The 22,135-nt window shown below is 42.6% G+C and overlaps 1 protein-coding gene across 10 annotated transcripts in view; it reads left to right on the top strand.

The window, feature by feature from the left end:
* The window catches only part of pdm3 (pou domain motif 3), a 1,342,109-nt gene that overhangs the window by 1,283,322 nt on the left and 36,652 nt on the right, over positions 1-22,135 (top strand). For all 10 annotated transcript variants that reach the window (XM_070091164.1, XM_053783632.2, XM_053783635.2 and 7 more), the window contains 3 exons: positions 14,030-14,308; positions 16,878-17,060; positions 18,390-18,515. In XM_070091164.1, coding sequence (XP_069947265.1) covers positions 14,030-14,308; positions 16,878-17,060; positions 18,390-18,515 — 588 coding nt within the window. The remainder of the gene's footprint in view (positions 1-14,029; positions 14,309-16,877; positions 17,061-18,389; positions 18,516-22,135) is intronic.

Genomic DNA, 22,135 nt, shown 5'->3' with positions numbered 1-22,135 from the left:
TATGCTGGTAGCCGGGTGGAAGTATGCTGGTAGCCGGGTGGAAGTATGTTGGTAGCCGGGTGGAAGTATGCTGGTAGCCGGGTGGAAGTATGCTGGTAGCCGGGTGGAAGTATGCTGGTAGCCGGGTGGAAGTATGCTGGTAGCCGGGTGGAAGTATGCTGGTAGCCGGGTGGAAGTATGCTGGTAGCCGGGTGGAAGTATGCTGGTAGCCGGGTGGAAGTATGCTGGTAGCCGGGTGGAAGTATGCTGGTAGCCGGGTGGAAGTATGCTGGTAGCCGGGTGGAAGTATGCTGGTAGCCGGGTGGAAGTATGCTGGTAGCCGGGTGGAAATTTGGTGTGGTGGTTCTTTCATCCATTTTTTTTCCAAGCTGTTGTGTTTTAATCACATCATTCAGGATTATATCCTCGTCTACTTCATTTCAAGAATTTTCGTAACATATTCACCAAGCTTCAATTTACCCCTTTTAATTTGTATGTTCCAAGGAATAAAAAAAAAAACTTAAAGTATCTTTTTTATTAAACATTCGCCGGTATTCTCCCGGCCCGGGCCTTTTCCAAGTGGTGGCCCGGCCTTGGCTCCCTCTTTAGGGAGTGTCTGAGACCTAAGTCTCCCATGGGAGGAGGCACAAGCACCTCCTCATCTTTGGGACCAACTGTCCCCAGGCCTAGCCACAAGCTAGGCCTCTCTGGTCTGCCATCCCCGCCCCAAGGGGGCAAATGGGAATGACAGTCTTATGAGCTAAAGGCTCGGGCACCTACCCTACCCTAGAAGGGTTAGGCATGGTGTCGATGTGATTAAAGTATCTAATTTCTATCTTGGGCCTATCCTGGGCATATTTTTTTGTATCGTGGCCTTCTATCTGTTTGGTAGATATTGTGTATACTTCTCGTTATCATTACGTGCGTGTATTGTGTCTATCGCTAAATGAAAATTAAAATAATCCTAGGATATTTCGTAGAAACTTTAATGTATTAACTTTGCTCAGAAAATGTTAATTCCGTCTGGTCATTGCAATTAGAAATAAAAGTAATGCTTGAGTGGAGTCCCCGTATGCATTTGAATAATTATGCAAATTACCCAATAATATGCAAGCTAAACTCACCAAAATCGAATCAGCTCTAGACTTGGCCCCTTATAATCATCATGCCAAATTGCATTAAATTTGCTTGACTGGTTTCAGAGATATCGGTGGAACAAAATCTGTCGACTGGCGCTCATTCGTGCATGTGCGCTCACGGGCGCAAGCACAGGAGAGCGTGGGGGTACACACACACACACACACACACACACACACACACACACACACACACACACACACACACACACAGATCAAGTCTCTGTAGAAAATGATAAATAACATTTCACTTATTTGTAATCAATTTGATTCTTGCCATTTTGTTTATACAAACCTTGGCTGATGAATATAACCTTGCTTTATGATACATCCCAGCACATGTTTAACAATGGAATTACACACGAGGCACTGTGTGTAATATAGTATAGGAGTCCTATGTACTTATCTCTTTGTACTCACCTGTTTATGGCTGCAGAAGTAGATTCTTAGCTCCTGGCTCTCCTTCACTTGACACTTGGTGGTTTGTGGAAAAAGACACCTGTCTACTGTTCAGGACATTTATTAGAAGAAACATTTCTTTCAGTCACGAATGACTTCTTCAATCCTAAGAAGTCATTCGTAGCGAAACGTTTCCTCTAATAAACGTCCTGAACTGTACATAAGTGTCTTTTCCCACATTTTGTCCATAACACCATGCCATTTTTCACTTGTCTATTCCTGCCCTATGTATGGAGTCTGCCTCCAGTAATTCTTTGTCCATTTCATTTCACTCCGCTGTTACTCATCACCGTCTGTGACATCCTGCTGTGGCCATGTGTACTCGTGTATCACCTCTCCAGCAGTCTATTCCTGCTCACCTTATCAAGTTCTCCTAGTATTTCAGTGTTCATTATTAAATTTTCTATGGATTTTCTATTCTCTAATGCTGTCAGGTTCAGTTTCTCCCTCTCTCATTGATCATTTCCCTTAGCTCTGGAACTAGTCTCATTTTCTTACTTCATAACTTTCTCCAGCTTCTTAACATTGTTTATCAGGAGTGTGTTACGTGCTGCTGCTGCATACTTTAAGATGTGCCTAACATATATCGTATGAAGGGTCGTGATTATTGAGATTGATGAAAGCTACTCTTGGATTTGTTAAACTACCGTTCAGTGTAGTGTAGTGTACTCACCTAGTAACCTAGTGTGTGTGTGTGTGTGTGTGTGTGTGTGTGTACTCACCTAGTTGTACTCACCTAGTTGTACTCACCTAGTTGTGATTGTGGGGGTCGAGTCACACCTCCTGGCCCAGCCTCGTCACCTGGCCGCTACCCGGTCACTCTTCCCGCTCCGTGAGCTTTATCATGCCTCTTCTTAAAGCTATGTATGGATCCTGCCTCCACTACATCACTACCCAGGCTATTCCACTTCCTGACAATTCTGTGACTGAAAAAATACTTCCTAACATCCCTGTGTTTCATCTGAGACTTCAGCTTCCAACTCTGACCCCTCATTGCTGTGTCCCATCTCTGGAACATCCTGTGTGTGTGTGTGTGTACTCCCCTAATTGTACACACCTAATTGTGGTTGCAGGGGTCGAGACTCAGTTCCTTGCCCCGCCTCTTCACTGAATGCTACTAAGTCCTCTCTCTCTCTGCTCCCTGAGCTTTATTATACCTCATCTTAAAGCTACGTATGGTTCCTATATCCACTACCTCATTTGTTAGACTATTCCACTTCCTGACTACTCTATGACTGAAGAAATATTTCCTAACATCCCTTTGACTCATCTGGGTCTTCAACTTACAATTTTGACCCCTTGTTTCTGTGTCCTCTCTCTGGAACATCCTGCCTCTGTCCATCTTGTCTATTCCACGCAGTATTTTGTATGCCGTTATCATGTCTCCCCTAATCCTCCTGTCCTCCAGTGTCGTCAGGCCGATTTCCCTTAACCTTTCTTCGTAGGACATTCCACTTAGCTCTGGAACTAACCTTGTCGCAAACCTTTGCACTTTCTCTAATATCTTGACGTGCTTCATCAAGTGCAGGTTCCAAACAGGTGCTGCATACTCCAATATGGGCCTGACGTACACGGTACACAGTGTCTTGAACGATTCCTTACTAAGGTATCGGAACGCTGTTCTCAGGTCTGCCAGGTGCCCATATGCTGCAGCAGTTATCTGGTTGATGTGTGTTTCCGGAGACGTGCTCGGTGTTACACTCACCCCAAGATCTTTCTCCTTGAGTGAGGTTTGCAGTCTTTGGCCCTCTAGCCTACACTCCCTCTGCGGTCTTCTTTGCCCTTCCCCGATCTTCACGACTTTGCATTTGGCGGGGTTAAATTCGAGAAGTCAGTTGCTGGACTAGGTGTCCAGCCTGTCGAGGTCTCTTTGAAGTCTGCCTGATCCTCATCTGATTTAATTCTCCTCATTAACTTCACATCATCTGCGAGTAGGGACACTTCTGAGTGTGTGTGTGTGTGTGTGTGTGTGTGTGTGTGTGTGTGTGTGTGTGTATGTGTGTGTGTGTGTGTGTGTGTGTATGTGTGTGTGTGTGTGTGTGTATAATGTTTCAAGCGCGTGCGAGCGTACGTGTGTGTGTGTGTGCATGTTAAGTCTGCGTGTGTAAGGTCAACACACAATACCTCTGGTCCATTCTCTTCAAGAAGTAGTAATTACGACACCTCCAAGACACAGAATTTAATTAATGCTCCGTCCATCAGTGCAGGTGCAATAGCAAGTCATATTGAGCAGGTAGAAATGTAAATCAAGGCTGGCATCTAAAATATTATTGTTTTCATTGTTTGTCCCGTACACATATTACAGACATACATACATACATACATAACGTATATTCATACATACATGTATACATACATTCATACATACATTCATACATACATAGGTACGAAACATGCCTACATATCCATAAACACACACACACACACAGATATTATTGTGCCCACGAACAAGTGGTATTGGTCAATAACAATGCGACTAGCCAAGGAAGGACTCGAACCCATGCTGCTTTGGCCTGCCTCATGGTGGGATTAAGGCGTAATGAGTTTTCGCCCACCATGAGGTAGGCCAAAGCAGCATGGGTTCGAGTCCTTGGCTAGTCGCAGTGTTGTATGTGTGTGTGTGTGTGTGTGTGTGTGTGTGTGTGTGTGTGTGTGTGTGTGTGTGTGTGTGTGTGTGTGTGTGTGTGTTTGTGTGGGTGTGTGTGTGTGTGTGTGTGTATGTACTCACCTATTTGTACTCACCTATTTGTGGTTGCAGGGGTCGAGTCACAGCTCCTGGCCCCGCCTCTTCGTATGTGTATGTGTGTCTACACTCTGAAGGAGGGGTGTTAATGTTGCAGTTTTATAACTGTAGTGTAAGTGCGCCTCTGGCAAGACAGTGATGGAATGAAAGATGAAAATTTTTCTTTTTTCGGGCCACATATATATATATATATATATATATATATGTATATATATATATATATATATATATATATATATATATATATATATATATATATATATATATATATATATATATATATATATATATATACATACATACTTACACAAATATATTCTTACACAAACACGGTAATGCATAAATACATAAACTCAGACATATATGAATTTTAATACGATTTGCAATTTATGCAAAGTACACCCATTAATTAGGTAACTACCTGCAACTCTGCAAAAACATTGTTATTTAGAATGCTTACTATGCGTCTACTTAACATTCTTGAGGGACACATCTTGGCTATGCAACATGGCCTTAATTCAAGCATCTGATGATGTCGATAATTAACTTGCTAAATGTCACACTCGTATTGGAAATTCATGAAGAAGCTGGTTATTATGTTCAGGATAACATCCCGAAATTACAAGATTGTACAGAGGAACGATACGAAACTTTTTGGAATACTGTAGTGTGTGTGTGTGTGTGTGTGTGTGTGTGTGTGTGTGTGTGTGTGTGTGTGTGTGTGTTAGTTACCATTTTGTCCTAGGCACATGTCGATTAGACACTAGGCCTGTTGTATATGAGCACGTGTGTGAGTGTGTGTGTGTGTGTGTGTGTGTTAGTTACCATTTTGTCCTAGGCACATGTCGATTAGACACTAGGCCTGTTGTATATGCGTGCGTGCGTGCGTGCGTGTGTGTGTGTGTGTGTGTTAGTTACCATTTTGTCCTAGGCACATGTCGATTAGACACTAGGCCTGTTGTATATGAGCACGTGTGTGAGTGTGTGTGTGTGTGTGTGTGTTAGTTACCATTTTGTCCTAGGCACATGTCGATTAGACACTAGGCCTGTTGTATATGCGTGCGTGCGTGCGTGCGCGCGTGTGTGTGTGTGTGTGTGTGTGTGTGTGTGTGTGTGTGTGTGTGTGTGTGTGTGTGTGTGTGTGTTACCATTTTGTCCTAGGCACATGTCGATTAGACACTAGGCCTGTTGTATATGCGTGCGTGCGTGCGTGTGTGTGTGTGTGTGTGTGTGTGTGTGTGTGTGTGTGTATGTGTGTGTGTGTGTGTGTGTGTGTGTGTGTGTGTGTGTGTGTGTGTGTGTGTGTGTGTGTGTGTGTGTGTGTGTGTGTGTGTGTGTGTGTGTGTGTGTGTTAGTTACCATTTTGTCCTAGGCACATGTCGATTAGACACTAGGCCTGTTGTATATGAGCACGTGTGTACTCACCTAGTTGTACTCACCTAGTTGAGGTTGCGGGGGTCGATTCATAGCTCCTGGCCTCGCCTCTTCGCTGATCGCTACTAGGTCCACTGTCTCCCTTCTCCATGAGCTTTATCCTATGTCTTCTTAAAGCTATATATAGAACCTCCCTCCCCTACATCACTCTTCAGATTCTTCCACTTCCTGACAACTCTATGACACAAGAAATACATTCCCGTGACTCATGTGAGTTTTCAACTTCCAGTCGTGATCTCTTGTTGCTAAGACATACTGTCCCTATCCACCTTGTCAATTTCTCTCAGTATTTTAAGTGCTCACCTGATTGTATTCACCAAATCGTGGTTGAAGGGGTCGATTTATAACTCCTGGCCCAGCCACTTCAGTGATCGCTACTAAGCCCTCTCTCTCCCTGCTCCATGAGCTTTATCTAACCTCATCTAAAAACTATGTATGGTTCCTGCCTCCACTGCGTCACTTTCTAAGCTATCCCACTTCCTGACAACTCTATGACTGAAGAAATACTTCCTAACATCAATTTGACTCGTCGGAATCTTCGACCTCCTATTGTGACCGCTTGTTTCTGTATCCCATCTTTGGAACATTCTGTCTTTGTCCACCTTGTCAGTTCTTCGCAGAATTTTATAAGTCGTTATCAAGTCTCCCCTAACCCTCTTGCCCTCCAGTGTCGTCAGGCCGATTTCCCTTAACCTTTCTTCGAAAGGAAATCCCCTTAGTTCTGGGACTAGTCTTGTTGCAAACCTTTGCACTTTCTCTGATTTCTTGACGTGCTTTACCAGGTGTAAATTCCAAACTGGTGCTGCATACTCCAATATGGGCCTGACGTACATGGAGTACAGAGTCTTGAACGGTTCCTTACTGAGGTATCGGAACGCTATTCTTAGGTTTGCCAGGCGCCCATATGCTGCAGCAATTATTTGATTGATGTACGCCTTAGGAGATGTGCTCGGTATTATATTCACCCCAAGATCTTTGTCCTTGAGTGAGATTTACAGTTTTTGGCCACGTAAACTATACTCTGTCTGGGGTCTTCTTTGCCCTTCCCTGATCTTCACGACTTTGCATTTGGCGGGGTTAAATTCAAGGAGCCAGTTGCTGGATCAGGCTTGTAGCCTGTCCAGGTCTCTTTGTAGTGCTGCCTGATCTTTTTCCGATTAATTCTCTTCATTAACTTCACATCATCTGCAAAGAGGCACACTTCCGTCATATCATTCACATATACCAAAAACAGCACAGGTCCTAGGACTGACCCCTGTGGAACCCTGCTCGTCACAGGCGCCCACTCTGAGACCTCGTCACGTACCATGACTTGTTGTTGCCTCCCTGTCAGTTATTCTCTGATCCATTGCAGTGCCTTTCCTGTTATTTGTGCCTGATCCTTTAGCTTTTGCATTAACCTCTTGTGATAAACTGTGTCGAAGAAAATGCAATTTATCCACCCCTTTCTTTCGTGTCTTATTTCCTGTACTTTTGTCATAAAACTCCAGTAGGTTTGCGACACAGAATTTTCATTCTTTGAAAATGTGCTGGTTGTCGTTTATAAGCTTGTTTCTTTCTAGGTGCTCCACCACTCTCCTCCTGATAATCTTCTCCATGACTTTGCATACTATACACATCAGTGACACAGGTCTGTAGTTTAATGCCTCGCATCTGTCTCTTTTCTTAAAAATTTGGACTACGTATGTGATCTTCCATACCTCAGGTAGTTGCCCAGTTTCAATGGATGTGTTGGACTAAGGACTCACGGAGAGATATCGGGTGCCATTGCTTTTGAGGTATCAAGTTCACACAGCAGCTTCTTCACCTCCTCCTTGGTTGTGTGTATTACATCCAGCACTTGTTGGTGCATCCCTTGTTGGTGTACCTCCCTATTCTGACTTCCTGGAGTCCTTCCTGTCTCCACTGTAAATACTTCTTTAAATCTCATGTTGAGCTCCTCACAAACTTCTTTTGAACTCCCCACTTTCCTTCCTCAGCCTGATTACTTGTTTCTTGACTGTTGTTTTCTTCCTGATGTAGCTATACAACAGCTTTGAGTCAGACTTGACTTTCGATGCTATGGCATTTTCGTATTGGCACAGAGCCTCCCTTCTTATCTGTGCATATTCGTTTCTGGCTCTTCGGCTAATTTCTGTATTTTCCTGGGTCCTTTGTCTTCTGTACTTTTTCCTTTCTCTAGTGCACTTAGTTTTTGCCTCCCTACACTTTTGGGTGAACCAAGGACTCGTTCTGGTCTTCCTATTATTTCTGTTGCCTCCTTGTCTTTTGTTGTCACATAGTCCATCATTTCTTTTACTGGTTTTCCTGCCGATTCTCTTTCCTACTGAACGTCTTGCAGGAAGTTCCTCATACCTGTGTAGTTCCCTTTTTGTAGTTTCTCTCTCCCATCCTATTCTTGCTACCCTCTCTACTTGCAGCTCAACTATTTATTCAAAGCTCAGAACCACATGATCACTAGCTTCAAGGGGCCTTTCGTACGTGATATCCTCGATGTCCCAACTACTCAAGGTGAATACTAGGTCCAGTCTTGTTGGTTCATCCTCTTCTCTCTCTCTCTCTGATAGTGTCCCTAACATTTCGATGCATGAGATTTTCCAGTACCACATCCATCATCTTGGCTCTTCATGTTTCAGGACCCCCATGGGGCTCCGGGTTTTTCCCAGTCAATTTCCTTGTGATTGAAATCACCCATAACTAGTAATTTTGCTCTACCCATGAGAGCTCTTCTGGCCACCTCGGCTAGTGTGTCCACCATTGCTCTGTTGCTCTCTTTGTATTCTTCTCTTTATCTCCTGCAGTTCTGTGGTGGGTTGTACATCACTGCAATTACCACGTTAGGGCCCCAAGACTGGATTGTTCCTACTGTGTAGTCTCTCGCCCATTCCATCTATTCCTTCTGTTTCCTTAAATCCCGACCATTTTTTAATGAGCAGTGCAACTACTCCTCCCCCTGTGCCGCTCTATCTTTCCTCACGATCTGATATCCAGGTGGAAAGATTGCATCTGTTATCAACTTGGTGAGTTTCGTTTCTGTGAGTGCTATTATGGCTGGGGATGTCTCCTTGATTCTTTCATGCCACTCCTCACATTTATTTGTTATTCCATCTGCATTTGTATACCAAACCTTTAACTTCATTTTCTAAAACTGTGGTCTGGGGATGCATTGGGGATGGGGAGTGGGAGACCTGACAAGGAACTATGGGGGGGTTGCTGTAAAAGTGGAGTTTGTTATGAGGTGGGTGGGGGCATTGAGTATGGAATGTGGGTTTTGGGTTAGAATGTTAGGTTGCATTGGGGTTGGAGGGTTTCTGTAGGTGGTTGTGAGGGAGGTTGTATTTGATCTTCCTCCTGAGTCTGAATTCTCCTGTCCATCTCCATCTTTGCCTCTCTCTCCTCCTTTCGTCTTTGTACCCTCTCTTTCAATTTCTGCCCTTCTTCTCATGTTCTGTTGTGGTTGAGATACACCCTCCAGTACATCAACATGTCCCTTAGTCGTGATTTCTTCTGCAGGATCCTGTTTCGAGTCGTTCCTGCCTTGAAAATCACTTGGGCTGGTTTCTTCCTCTTGCAAACCCCCCTACTCTTAGAAAATTTGACAGCTTACCTGGAGAGAGTTCCGGGGGTCAACGCCCCCGCGGCCTGGTCTGTGACCAGGCCTCCTTAGGTCAGTGTCCCAGGATGCGACCCACACCAGTCGACTAACACCCAGGTACCCATTTTACTGATGGGGAACATAGACAACAGGTTGAAAGAAACACGTCCAATGTTTCTACTCTGGCTGGGAATCGAACCCAGGCCCTCGCCGTGTGAAGCGAGAGCGTTAACCACCAGGCCACCAGAGCCCTGGGTCATGTCTTCTATTACTTTCATGATGCTTTCAATAACTATTTTTCTCCCCTTGTCTTCTTGCTTCGTAGGTTTCCCCTTCAACTTTCATTCTCCCTCTGCATATCCCTATGTATCCCATGATTCGATTTAGTTGCCTCCATTTCAGCTTTCCTTTCTTCAATCTCTTCACTATCTGTTGTCTGTTCGCTGTTCACTATTCACTTGTCTGTTAAGTATATGGGAATAATTAGCAATTTACTTAGGCTTTTAAATATTTTTTCTCCACGGATTGAGACCTATAACAGTCGACTAACACCCAGGTACCTATTTATTACTAGACGATTAGGGGGCAGCAGGCATTGAAATATTGCCTCTTGTGTCCTACCCGGGTTTTCGAACCTATAGATCTTTTGGTTGCGAGCTGAACGCCCTTACCATTGAACTAAAACGCTTGCGTGTTTGCGTGCGTTTCTTCGTGCTTATTGGTTTTAACTACACATCATATACCTACAACAACATCTGAATAAAATTTCAAACAGATTAGGAGAGTCATAACAGAAGGAACGCATTCCATCGAGCGAAATGTGTAAACAGAGGAATTATTTACTAAATAAAAGTGATGGAGAAATTATTGCAGCTTGGACAAGTGGACCCGACAAACAGAAACAGTACCTGGATAACTGTATCCGGAACCATGAGAAGTGCCTGGATATCCCGGAAACCATGTGAACTGCCTGGAAAACCCGGAAATCATGAAAACTACATGGATAACTCAGAAACCATATGAACTGCCACGATAACCGAACCCGAAAACCATGAACACTGCCTGGATAATCGATCCCAGAAACCAAGAACACTACCTGGATAACCAAACCCGACAATCAAAAACACTACCCGAAAAAAGTAAGCACTACCTGTACGACAGAACTTTGAAACATAAGCACTAAGTAGGCAACATAACCCGGAAACATAAGCACTGCCTGAACAACTGAACCCGGAAACGTAAACACTACCTGGACAGCTGAACCCGAAACCATAAGTATTACCTGGATAGCCGAAGCCGACAACCAGAAATACTATCAGGACAACCAGCCCCAGCACTTCATAAACATTTCCTGGGTAACCAAACTAAGCACCACAAAAATAATCCCTGGGTAAGCAAGCCCGACTTTGCATAAATACGAACCATGTCAACAAATTATCGAAGAATGAAATTAGCAGGCGAGTCACACCTACTATCACCTGGTTGGGATCAGATTAACTAGTTTTTAATGATTGTGGCAGTGGGTCATGGCTGTTAATAGGCGTGTACATCAGACTGAAGCATTAATGAGGGAGCAGATTGGAGAAAAACACTTTACGATTCGGCGATTGAGAGGGTAAATCAGGGTTAGTTTATCACATAGGGCAGATGAGGCGTAAGGGTGGATAAGGATAGGGTTTATCAGAGAGGCTGGATGAAGCTAGGGAGAATACTATGTGCTGAAGGAATTCTCAACGCGCAAAAGAACAAAAAGAACAAACCTTTATTTGAGCAAAGCGCACGCATATATATATATATATATATATATATATATATATATATATATATATATATATATATATATATATATATATATATATATATATATATATATATAACATAGTTGCAAACATTGCAGAATAAGTTACATGGGAATGGAAACATTTAGCTCAAGATCTCTCGCTTTCTTGTGCATCGTCAGGAGCTATGCAGTGTTGAAGCAACAGATTGGAAGGAAAAATTTTCTCAGAGGCAAGGTAGGAGTGTCGACCAATGTCATGTCTGAGTTGCTAGATTTGTAACATTGCACAGCTTCTGAGAACGCAAAATGATGCGAAAGATCTTGAGCTAAAGATTTCCATCCCCATGTTGCTTGTTCTGGATATATATATATATATATATATATATATATATATATATATATATATATATATATATATATATATATATATATCATGCCGAATAGGTAAAACTGGACAATTAGCAAGAACTCATTTAAAATTAAGTTCTTTATAAAATTTTCTCTTATTCGTTTCAAGATATATTTTTTCATTCAGGTTAATGTAAAAATTAATAATTTTGTACCAAAACAACCTTAGAAAACTTACATAACCTTATTATAACAAGCGCAATTTAATTTAACCAAAACCAACTAAAAATATTTCAGATAAGTTTACAATAATTTAATAATAAACAAGCACAATGAAATATATTTTTTTCGATAGGTTCATAATGATTTTTGTGAAATTATTGCATGCACAAATTTCCGCTTGCCTTATTCGGCAAGAAGAACGTTGCTATTTAAGCCAAAATCGCAAGTTTTTCCAATTCGACAGGACATATGTGTGTAGGGGTGCCTCGTGATGAGACAGTTGTGTTACAGTTGGTGTCGCTGATACAACAAAATCACAGAAATGCTGGTTGTAAAAATCACTCTTTTGAAATTATTGTGACCAAGTGGTTACAGCACTGGAACTTTTATGCACACGGCTCGGGTCCCCATCAGTTCTTCTGTTTATTAACACACACACACACAAACACACACACACACAAACACACACACACACACACACACACATATATATATATATATATATATATATATATATATATATATATATATATATATATATATATATATATATATATATATATATATATATATATATATTATATTCAAGGGTCAATAAATATACTGTACATGGATGGACATATATACATGGGTGGTCATATATAAGTGTGGAGGTACAGGTAAGGTCACACACACCTACCTGTCACCGTCGCTGCAGCTGCTATTATCATAATCATCATCATCATAATCACCATCATTATAGTCATTACTGCCTGGTATATAATTGGCGTGGCGTCCTTGTTGGCGTTGCTGGGGGGTGAGGGAGAGAAGGGAGAACTGGAGGAGGAGTGAGAGAGAAGGAAGGGAGGGAGAGGAGGTGAAAGGGGTGGAGGAAAGGGACAAGAGATGAAATAAAAGAAAAAGAAAGGGGAAAGGAAACGGAATGGAAAATAAAAGAGAGTGGAGATGGGAAGAGTAAGAATGTAACTAGAGTGGGAATGTGAGGAGAGTGGGAGCAAATAAGGTGAGAATGGAAGTGGAATGAGAATCAGAGATGATTTGGAATGGGAGGAGAATGCGGGTAAGGAGACATGGAATAGTAGAGGGTTGGGAAGGGAGTCACAGATACCAAGGCTGCCGACAATGCATTCATTAATGCTGCAATTTGCTCCAGGCCTCTGGGCTGACTGCCAGTGTCAAAAAGCACAGTTTCCTGCATTAATAGCAGCTACGGGTGGAGTTGAGGCAAGAGGGAAGAGTAGGAAGGGGGCCTCGAGAAGAGGTAAGATGGTGGGGGGTTAGAGAAGGAGGTAGGGGTAAGGATGATGGTGGGGAGGGGGAGCAGAAAGGTGTATGGTGTTAGTAAATCCTACGGCAACATCATTTTTTTGTTTCCAATCTGAAGTGGGTTTATGCCTGTCTCACTTTACTGTGTAATTGTCTCGTTCTTTATAGTACCCTCTGCCACCCCTGCCACCACCTGTACCACTCACCACTTACACTACTGCTTCCACTGCCACCACTACCACTATCACTACGCTGCTATCACTACGCTGCTATCACTACCCAACTACCACCACTACAATACTACCACTACTCAACTACCACTACCTAACTACCACTACCCTACTACCACTAGCTTACTACCACTACCCAACTACCATTACCCTTCTACCACTACCCTGCTACCACTACCCTGCTACCACTACCCTTCTACCACTACCCTACTACCACTACCCTACTACCACTACCCAACTACCACTACCATACTACCATTACCAAACTACCACTACCCTTCTACCACTGCCCTACTACCACTACCCTTCTACCACTACCCTACTGCCACTACCCTACTACCACTATCCAACTACCACTACTTTACTACCACTACCACTCCCACTATTACCGTCACTACCTCTACCACTACCCTACTACTACCACCACCACTACTTTCTTTACTACTACCAACACCAACACCGCTACCACTCACCATTTCTACTACCACTTCCACTACCACCACTTCCACTACCACCATTTCCACTACCACCACTTCCACTACCCCTACTACCAGAACTACCACCACTACCTTTACCACTACCACCACCACCACTTCCACCACCGCCACTAAGGCCACTTCCATCACTACCAGTGCTGAGCTTCCTACTGGTTTTCTGATTACTGTATATTTTGTATTTCTAATAATTTAAAATAAAGATTCTTAATCTGCCAGTAGGGCCACCACCACCACCACTATTACTACTACTACTACTATTACTATCGCCACCATCACCACAATAGAAACCACACCCTTGACACTATCTTCTCCAGTAACCAATATTCCTTTGCCCCAGCAGGTGGCGTGTCTCCTCCACCATCACCACCTACAGCAGCGTCACCAGCACCCACCATGGCGCCGGGACACGGGGCGTCGAGCCCTGGGGCGGGCTTGGCTAGCCTCCACCACGCCATCCACGGCCTCCACAACCTCCACAATCTCCACAACCTCCAGAACTTCCACAATTTGCAGCAGAACCTGCAGACGCAGATGGCAGCACTAGCCGGCCTTCAGGGAGGTCTGGGAGTTCCCGGCGTCGGGTCCCTACTCCACCCTCACCTAGCACAGCATAACCCAGGTGAGTAGGTGACCCACATGGGCCCCACTACATTCTAGGTAATTAGGTAACTAACGCGTACCTCAGTACCATGAGGGTAAAGCTAGTACACCTACACATGCCCCAGTGGATCAACGACTACGCCAGTCCCAGTACATCCTTGATGCAGTCAGATTCGCACATCTGCTCTAGTACAACCTTGCTGAATTTAGTACGCCGGCACTTGCCACAGTTCGGCTGAGGTGAATTAATACATGTACTCATATCCTACTACAACCTGGGCCATTTTAGTATACCTACACCTAATTAAGTATGCCCTTGTGCAACTGAATACACCTACACCTCCAGCACCATTCAGAGGAATTTCCTTGTTACTGGTGAAGGCCTCTTGAACCAGGGTGCTGGTGCTACCCTCCACTTTCTTAAATTAAACTTGATTACCTTGCATTCCCCAGGGGCTGTTAAACCCCGATGGATTTAGCGCTTCCGCATACACACACAAAAAGTATATCTGCCCCAGTGCACCTGAAACGAGTGTAGATTCCCTCATGGACCTAGGCACACCTTCAAACCTTCACCTTAGCTTGAACATGCATCCGAGAACGAATAAACCGGGTTTTCAAAGCGAGAATTGCATGTATAATGAATAACGAGACAGGTAATCGGAATATCAGTGGTTAATCAATGCAAATTGCGCTTTTATAACCTTGATTACTTGGTGAGTACATATAAAATACTCCCCCCTCCCATCATGAGCTTATAATCACCATTACTGCTTAACATATTAAGCTGCTATATCCTGCTCATAAAATATACAGTAATTAGTTCTTCCACAGTGAGAATCTCTTTTATAGACGCCAACAATAAATTGATGTCAGACCCAGCGAAATGTTTGTCCTTGAGCGAGCGCCTCGCATGATTCTAGGGTCCATGACTTCCATGACCTCAGATTTGAGGGTTCCTGACTTTCCTGACCTCGGATTCGAGGATTCCTGACTTTCGTGTTCTCAAATTCAAGGGTTTAATAACCTCAGATTCTAGGATTTCTGATTTTCATGTCCTCATGTTCAAGAGTATCCGGCTTTCCTAACACAGATTCGAGGGTTCCTTACTTTTATGACCTCACATTCAGTGACCCATGGCTTTCATGATCTGAGAGTTTAGTGCCTATTGCTTCTATGACCCGAGATTTTAGTGCCCATAGCTCTCATGGTATGAGATTTTAGGGCCCATGCCTTTCAGTGTCTGAGATTTTAGTGCCAATGATCTGAGATTTTAGTGCTAATGGCTTTCATGATCTGAGATTCTAGAATTTGTGGCTTTCATAACCTCAGCTTCTAATGGTCAAGACTTTTATGAGCTCAGATATTTGGGTCAGTGTCTTTCACTGTTTAAGAATCTTGGATCCATGACTTTCTTGATCTGAAATGACAGAGCCCAAGGCTTCCATGACTTCAGATTCAAAGGTTCATTGAGTTACTGACCCCCAATATTATTATTTTAGGACTTACATCAGTCATTAAATGAAAATTAAATTATGTTTCAAAGTCATAATCTTGAGGGTCCTCAGCATATCTTAAAAATTTATTTGCATTAATCTCGAAGTGCTCATTGATAACCATAACTTCTTCAATTTTAAGTGTTTTATTTTCCATAACCTTATCATGCGTGACCCACAGCTTTCACAAATTAAATCACAGAAAGGGGGATATTTGAACCCATGACAGGAGAGTTTCTTGCCATGGGTTCGAGTCCCACTCGTTCTGTGCTTTTAACCACTGTACGGGTGGGGCTTGAATTCGCAGCAAGTGAGTCGTAAAAGTCCAGGCCAGTGCGTAAGTCACTGGGCCAGCTGCTTACAATACGATTCCTCCAACTAGGTATATTTATCACCGTAGGCAGGTTAGCATGGGTCCCACTGTAACCACGAATGCAAGTTTTTACAGATGAATCTCCCGCCACGCTGGCGGGCAGGGTCTGAGCTTTCATGGTCCTAGCTTGCAAGATCTGAGCTTTTATGGTCCCAGTTTGCAGGGTCTTAGCTTTCACGGTCCCAGCTTGCAAGATCTGAGCTTTCATAATCCCAACATGCAAAGTCTTAGTTTTTATTGTCCCAGCTTGCAGGGTTTTGATGTTCATGATCCTACCTTGTAGGACCTACACCTGTCATGACATAATTCCTCATAAAGTTAGGTGCGACGGCTTAGTTTTATGGCACTTCTGTTAATGACTTCATCTCTGTTGACGCGATGCTTCATCGCAGTTTTCAAGGATTTTCAGTTTTTCAACCTTAATTTTTAAAACCCCACTTTTATCCTGTCTTTCATGGCCGTAACGTCATGAACCGACGTGTTATCTGTAACAGGTGACAGATCATAGAATCGTTAAAAATGTGATGTTCGCCCACTTCTGGCAAAGCAGTTGTTGGGCAAGTGATGGTGAATGTACCTTTTTCTTTGGCTCATCCTAACTTTGAGGTAAATAGCCAATGGGATTAAAAATAATAAAGGAATAATTTCTTTATTTTTTACTAACAACTGCACTTCGTGTTATTTATGCTTTTTTTTTTTTTTTGTCTTCTACCGTGCAGCTGCGGCGGCGGCGGCGGCGGCGGCGGCGGCGACGGTAGCGACGGCGGCGCCGCCTCCTCCAGGAGGAATCAACAACACAGCGGCAGCCAATAATGCTTCGACGGTCCCTCAGATGGTGTTGACCTCCGGCCACGTGACCCAGGGGGTCCAGGGGGCTCAGCTCCTCGTCCCCACCTCCCAGGGTTAGTAATTCCTCTAACAAGATTAGAAGTTTCCCTTATAGTAACTCAGTGTTATTAGTCCCCCAGGGTTAGTAGTTTTCCTTGTAGTAACTCTCTAATGTTACTAGTCCCGCAGGGTTAGTAGTGTCCCTGTAGTAACTCTCCAATGTTAGTAGACCCCCAGGATTAGTAGTTTCCGGTGTAACAAATTCCCCAGTGTTAGTCCCCAGGGATAGTAGTTTCCTTGTAGTAACTCCAGTGTTTACAGTCTCCAGGGTTAGTAGTTCCCCCTGTAGTAACTCTCCAATTATAGTGGTTCCCCAGGGTTAGTACATCCCCTTGTAGTAACTCTCCAATGATAGTAGTTCCCCAGGGTTAGTAGTTTCCTTGTAGTAACTCTCCAATATTAACAGTTTCCCCAGTAGTAACTCTCAAATATTAGTAGTCCCCCAGGGTTAGCAGCCCCCAGGTGTTTTCTGGAGGTCAACAACCTCCAGGTTCTTTCCCTCAGGTGGAGCAGGTCCTTTTAGGTACCTCCCTCGAGGTTTACCATTTATCGTTAATGAATTATATCATCCCTTTCTGTTTATATTCTTTGTCTCAGCAGTAGTTTAATTTGTATGTTTTTTTGTTTTATCAATGGTATTTATTGAAAAAAAAAATGTTTCTGAAATAATATTATCTCAGTTTCTAGCACTATAGTGGTAATATGGTCATTGTTCAATAATTTCTTATTATTTTTTTCTCAGTGATGTTAAAACATTGTCTCTCTAACAGTAAGAGTCTTAATCACTTTCAGAGTTTATTTTTTTGCACTTTGTAAGATTTTTCTCTGTTGCTCTAGGAAACTTTATATACGAAGATACTATCTTTCATCTATTTTGTCTATCTAGTCGTAGTTTTAAGCTTGTTTATATCACTAAAGCTTTCCATCACTAAAGTTTTTTTTTTCAACACTGAAAAGCAGTTCCGTCAATTAGAAATAATGAATACACAGTTTTTTCCTCACATTTCTTCCATTACTATTATCAGTTTTTTTATTGTACTAGCAAGCGTATCTTTTTCACTTTAACAACATTTTACATTACTAATTTTATTTTATTTTTTTTTTTGTTTAAATCTGAAAACAAAATCCCTCACCGTTAGACAGCTCAGTGACATCAAACTAATCTTTCCCGCGATTTGCAGAGAGGAGGATCGCACCTCCGTCACTTTTACTGAATGACTAACACAAGTTTAGATTTTCATATAAGATTAATATTAATCCATCACTGTGATAACATTTCTCCACAACTGTAAACAAGAGGAATGGTTAAATTTCTCTCATTCTCCATCTTTCGTTTTCCACAGGCATCGCGGTGCAGCCAATCCTAACCATACCTCTGGGTCAGGCTGGGGTCCAAGGCTCCTCGCTGATGAACCCTCTCGTTCCTCTCCATCACCTACAACAACCGGGGCCACACCCCCAACACACAGGTAAGACGGACACAGTCAGCAGCAAAAGAACATCTGAAAGTCTGATAGCAGATAACCTCGTAGTTTACATGCAGAAAAAATCATACCTGTTGAGAAAAGGTTGTTTCAGTTTAGTTAATTATATATAGATAGTTGATTATAGGATAGTAAAGCATAAGGGAGAGGCAGAAAGACAGGGATGAAAGAGATGAAGACTAAGGGTTACAGAGTAGGGCAAAATATAGGAAGAGAGAGTGAGAGAGAGGATAAATAAAGGAGGAGGAGGAGGAGGTGGAGGAGGAGGGTGAGTTGGCTCTCCAACAAATGAGGAAGCCTTCATCACTCAAGATGGAAGCCTTCCAACACCTGTGCCTCATACCTTTTATGTAATAGGCTGTTAATGTTCATAGTTGGAAATATACGTCAACTCGTGTGTGGTAAAGGTACTGATTTCATGAATTTATGAAATTTTGAACGTAGTGGAATGATATAGTTATAGTGGAAAGACGGAACATTAAGAATGAAAAATACTTGACATTAGAATGATCAACAGTTGTGGTTGAAAAAAATTGGCTTAGCAGATAGACATAGTTTTAATTGATCAACAAATAGCGTGAGGTGATTGATAAGCCTAGAAAGGGATAATCGACGAGAGTAATTAGATAATCAACAGAGGAGTAATCAACACTTCATTTGGAACAGTCCTAAAGAGGCTTAACTCGTGTTCGAGGACAAAACGAGGTCACTTAGCCAATGAAACGAGGTATTATCTCTAGGTTAACGAGGGGTTAGGATGAGGGGAGAGTACGTGAGAGGCTGACAGATAATGAGGGAATTATTGTCTGTTAATAGAGCCTTAGTTCCTTGGCTCATATTGTATGTGTGTATGTGTGTGTGTGTGTGTGTGTATGTGCGTGTGTGTGTATGTGTGTGTGTGTGTGTGTGTATGTGCGTGTGTGTGTATGTGCGTGTGCGTGTGTATGTTTGTGTGCGTGTGTTCACTTATTTATATGAGCGTTTGTGAACGTGTATGCATTACTATATTGTCCTCAGGATCCAATACCACCCCTTAACTCGGTCATTCTTACTTACATATACGTACCCCAACCATTATACATTCACATTTGTCGACACAAAATTTCATTAAGGGTTTACGTAACATGGCAAATTAACCAGGACGGTCAGGTAAAAGGTTGCAATAGCTACCACAAGTATTGATGTAGCCAGATCTGATACACACAGGTTCCTCTGGGAATGAGAATGAGAGAGAGAGTGAGAAAGAGAGAGAGAGAGAGAGAGAGAGAGAGAGAGAGAGAGAGAGAGAGAGAGAGAGAGAGAGAGAGAGAGAGAGAGAGAAAGAGAGAGAGAGAGAGAGAGAGCGGGTGCGGAAGCAACGTAGGTACGTAATTACATACAGACTGTCGCACATAGACATTTAACACTCTCAAAGAGACGGACACACACACAGTTACAGGAACACAGACAAATACTCTCAGACAGTCATAGTGACACAGAATCTCACTGACTGACATAAACCTACAAACAGGCAGTCACAGTGACTGTCCCAAATACAAACATTTAACTAAGGAGATGGTAATAAGTATATCAGTAACAAAGAAAGATAATATGAAAATAACCAAGAAGACAGTGCAATAACTAAATTAAAACTGGTCCACAGCAACATCAGGAGAAATAAAGAAAATAAGACTTGCAGATAAACGTCAAGATGTAGTAAGAGGCAAATAGAAGAATCACTAAGGATACCGTGAGAGAACAAAGACCGACGTTGAATATAGGTGAGCAGATACAGTCTTATCACAACTGAGCAACTGTGTGAAAATAAGAAAAGATGTAAAGTAACATTTGTGAGACGTAGACACAGAAAAGGCTGTGAATCCCCACAGCATATCACCACGAGCTGTGGGTCGTACGTTGGATTGCATGCGACCAGCAGTAACATCCTAGCTGATCAGGCCATGATCCCCCGGGAGGCCTGGTCATGGACCGGGCAGCGGGGGCGTTGATCCCCGGAACACCCTCAAGGTAGACTTCATGTAGGGACAGAAGTTACTCGCAAGTATGTAAAATAAGCAGGAATGCTATCACGCTGCTGGATGACATCCAGTGATGTACAGATCTTCAAAGCCACAACAGAGAATGTTCTAACATGCATATGGTGAAAAAGATAAGATAGTGGTGGACCATCTGGAGCAACGAGGTTTAATAATGAAACACCAGCAAGGAATCAGATAGGGAAAATCCTGTCACGAAACTTGCTAGAATTAAATTAACGCAATATTATACATTATTATAATGATTTAGCAGTATACAGTTTGCCTCCAATTCCACATCCACTTCATTTTACTTTACTACTTAACAGGAACTGAAAATACACTCCATGTGTCCTGGCAATGTGATCCTCCTCTTCTTCTTCTTCTTCTTCTTCTTCTTCTTATTATTATTATTATTATTATTATTATTATTATTATTATTATTATTATTATTATAAACAGGAAAACCTTAACTGTATAAGATTATCTAAAACGTTGAAAGCATGGTAGAGCTATCCTCCAGTATGGAGAACCAGTGTTAAGCCCGCACCTGCTTAAAGTAACACAACATAGGTCGAGAACGACCAGAGTGGTTCAGGAACTAAGGAACAAGAGCTTCCACGAAAGGACTCAGCTCTTACTTCTCTGGAATAGAGAGGGATTACATGGACGTTAGTCAAAACTTCTTCAGCGTAATTATTATATATTCACGGAAATGGGTAAACTCGTAGGGGGCCCATGCAGTGTCTTCCGAGCGAAAGGGGTTAAAAAAAGTGGAATGAACGGGACGATGTAACTGTGTGAAATACCTGAGACTGGTTTCGGAAGTTTTTCTTCTCTGCAACCTGGTCTGTGGACAGACTTCCCCGTTGACCGCCTGATCAGCCAGGCTATTTGTAACTTCATCCAGCAGGCCCATATAGTCATCACAGCCCCGCTGATCTGACCCCCCTCCTCCAGAAACTTGTTTAGCTAGTTTCCTTTTTAAGACATCTAACTTTGAACGGTCAATATTTCTTTCATCTACTGGAAGAAAATTAAGGAGTCTAGGACCTCTGAGGTTGATACAATAATGGCTAGTTATTTTTCCTGGTATATAATACCGACAGCTAGATAAATATGACTCGTGTGCAACACCTGGGTATCTTTATTACGAAAACTCTTCATCATCCAGTGGCATTTTCGTTTCAATAAATCGATTATGATCTGGAGACAGTTAAAATTCCACGCGATTGCAAAAGCAGATATGATTGGATCCAAGAGGCTACGAATCAGTGTACGCCAGACGACAGAGGAAGTGCGTCGCCCAAAGAGACAACTTGATGAATACAACTCTGAGAATATACACACGCAAATGGTAGCTACAGGAAGGCTTGTACAAGTGTAGGAATGGGTAAACAAGCGATATTCAGTCCTATTTTATGAAAGGTTATGAGATAAAGATGTAGGCCAGAAGAAGAGTACCACCTGAGAGAAAAGCGTTCAGAATCGTTAAGAAAAAAGGACCCAGGGTGGACAGCCCACCAAACCTCTCACCTGAGTAGCGCTTAAACAAGATAACATCAGTAGCATTCACACTGCCGGTAAATG

Source organism: Cherax quadricarinatus, chromosome 34 (assembly GCF_038502225.1).
Source record: "Cherax quadricarinatus isolate ZL_2023a chromosome 34, ASM3850222v1, whole genome shotgun sequence".
NCBI classification, from domain to species: Eukaryota; Metazoa; Arthropoda; class Malacostraca; order Decapoda; family Parastacidae; genus Cherax; species Cherax quadricarinatus.
Note: the sequence above shows the minus strand (reverse complement) of the source record. Positions and strands in the feature narration are given on the sequence as shown.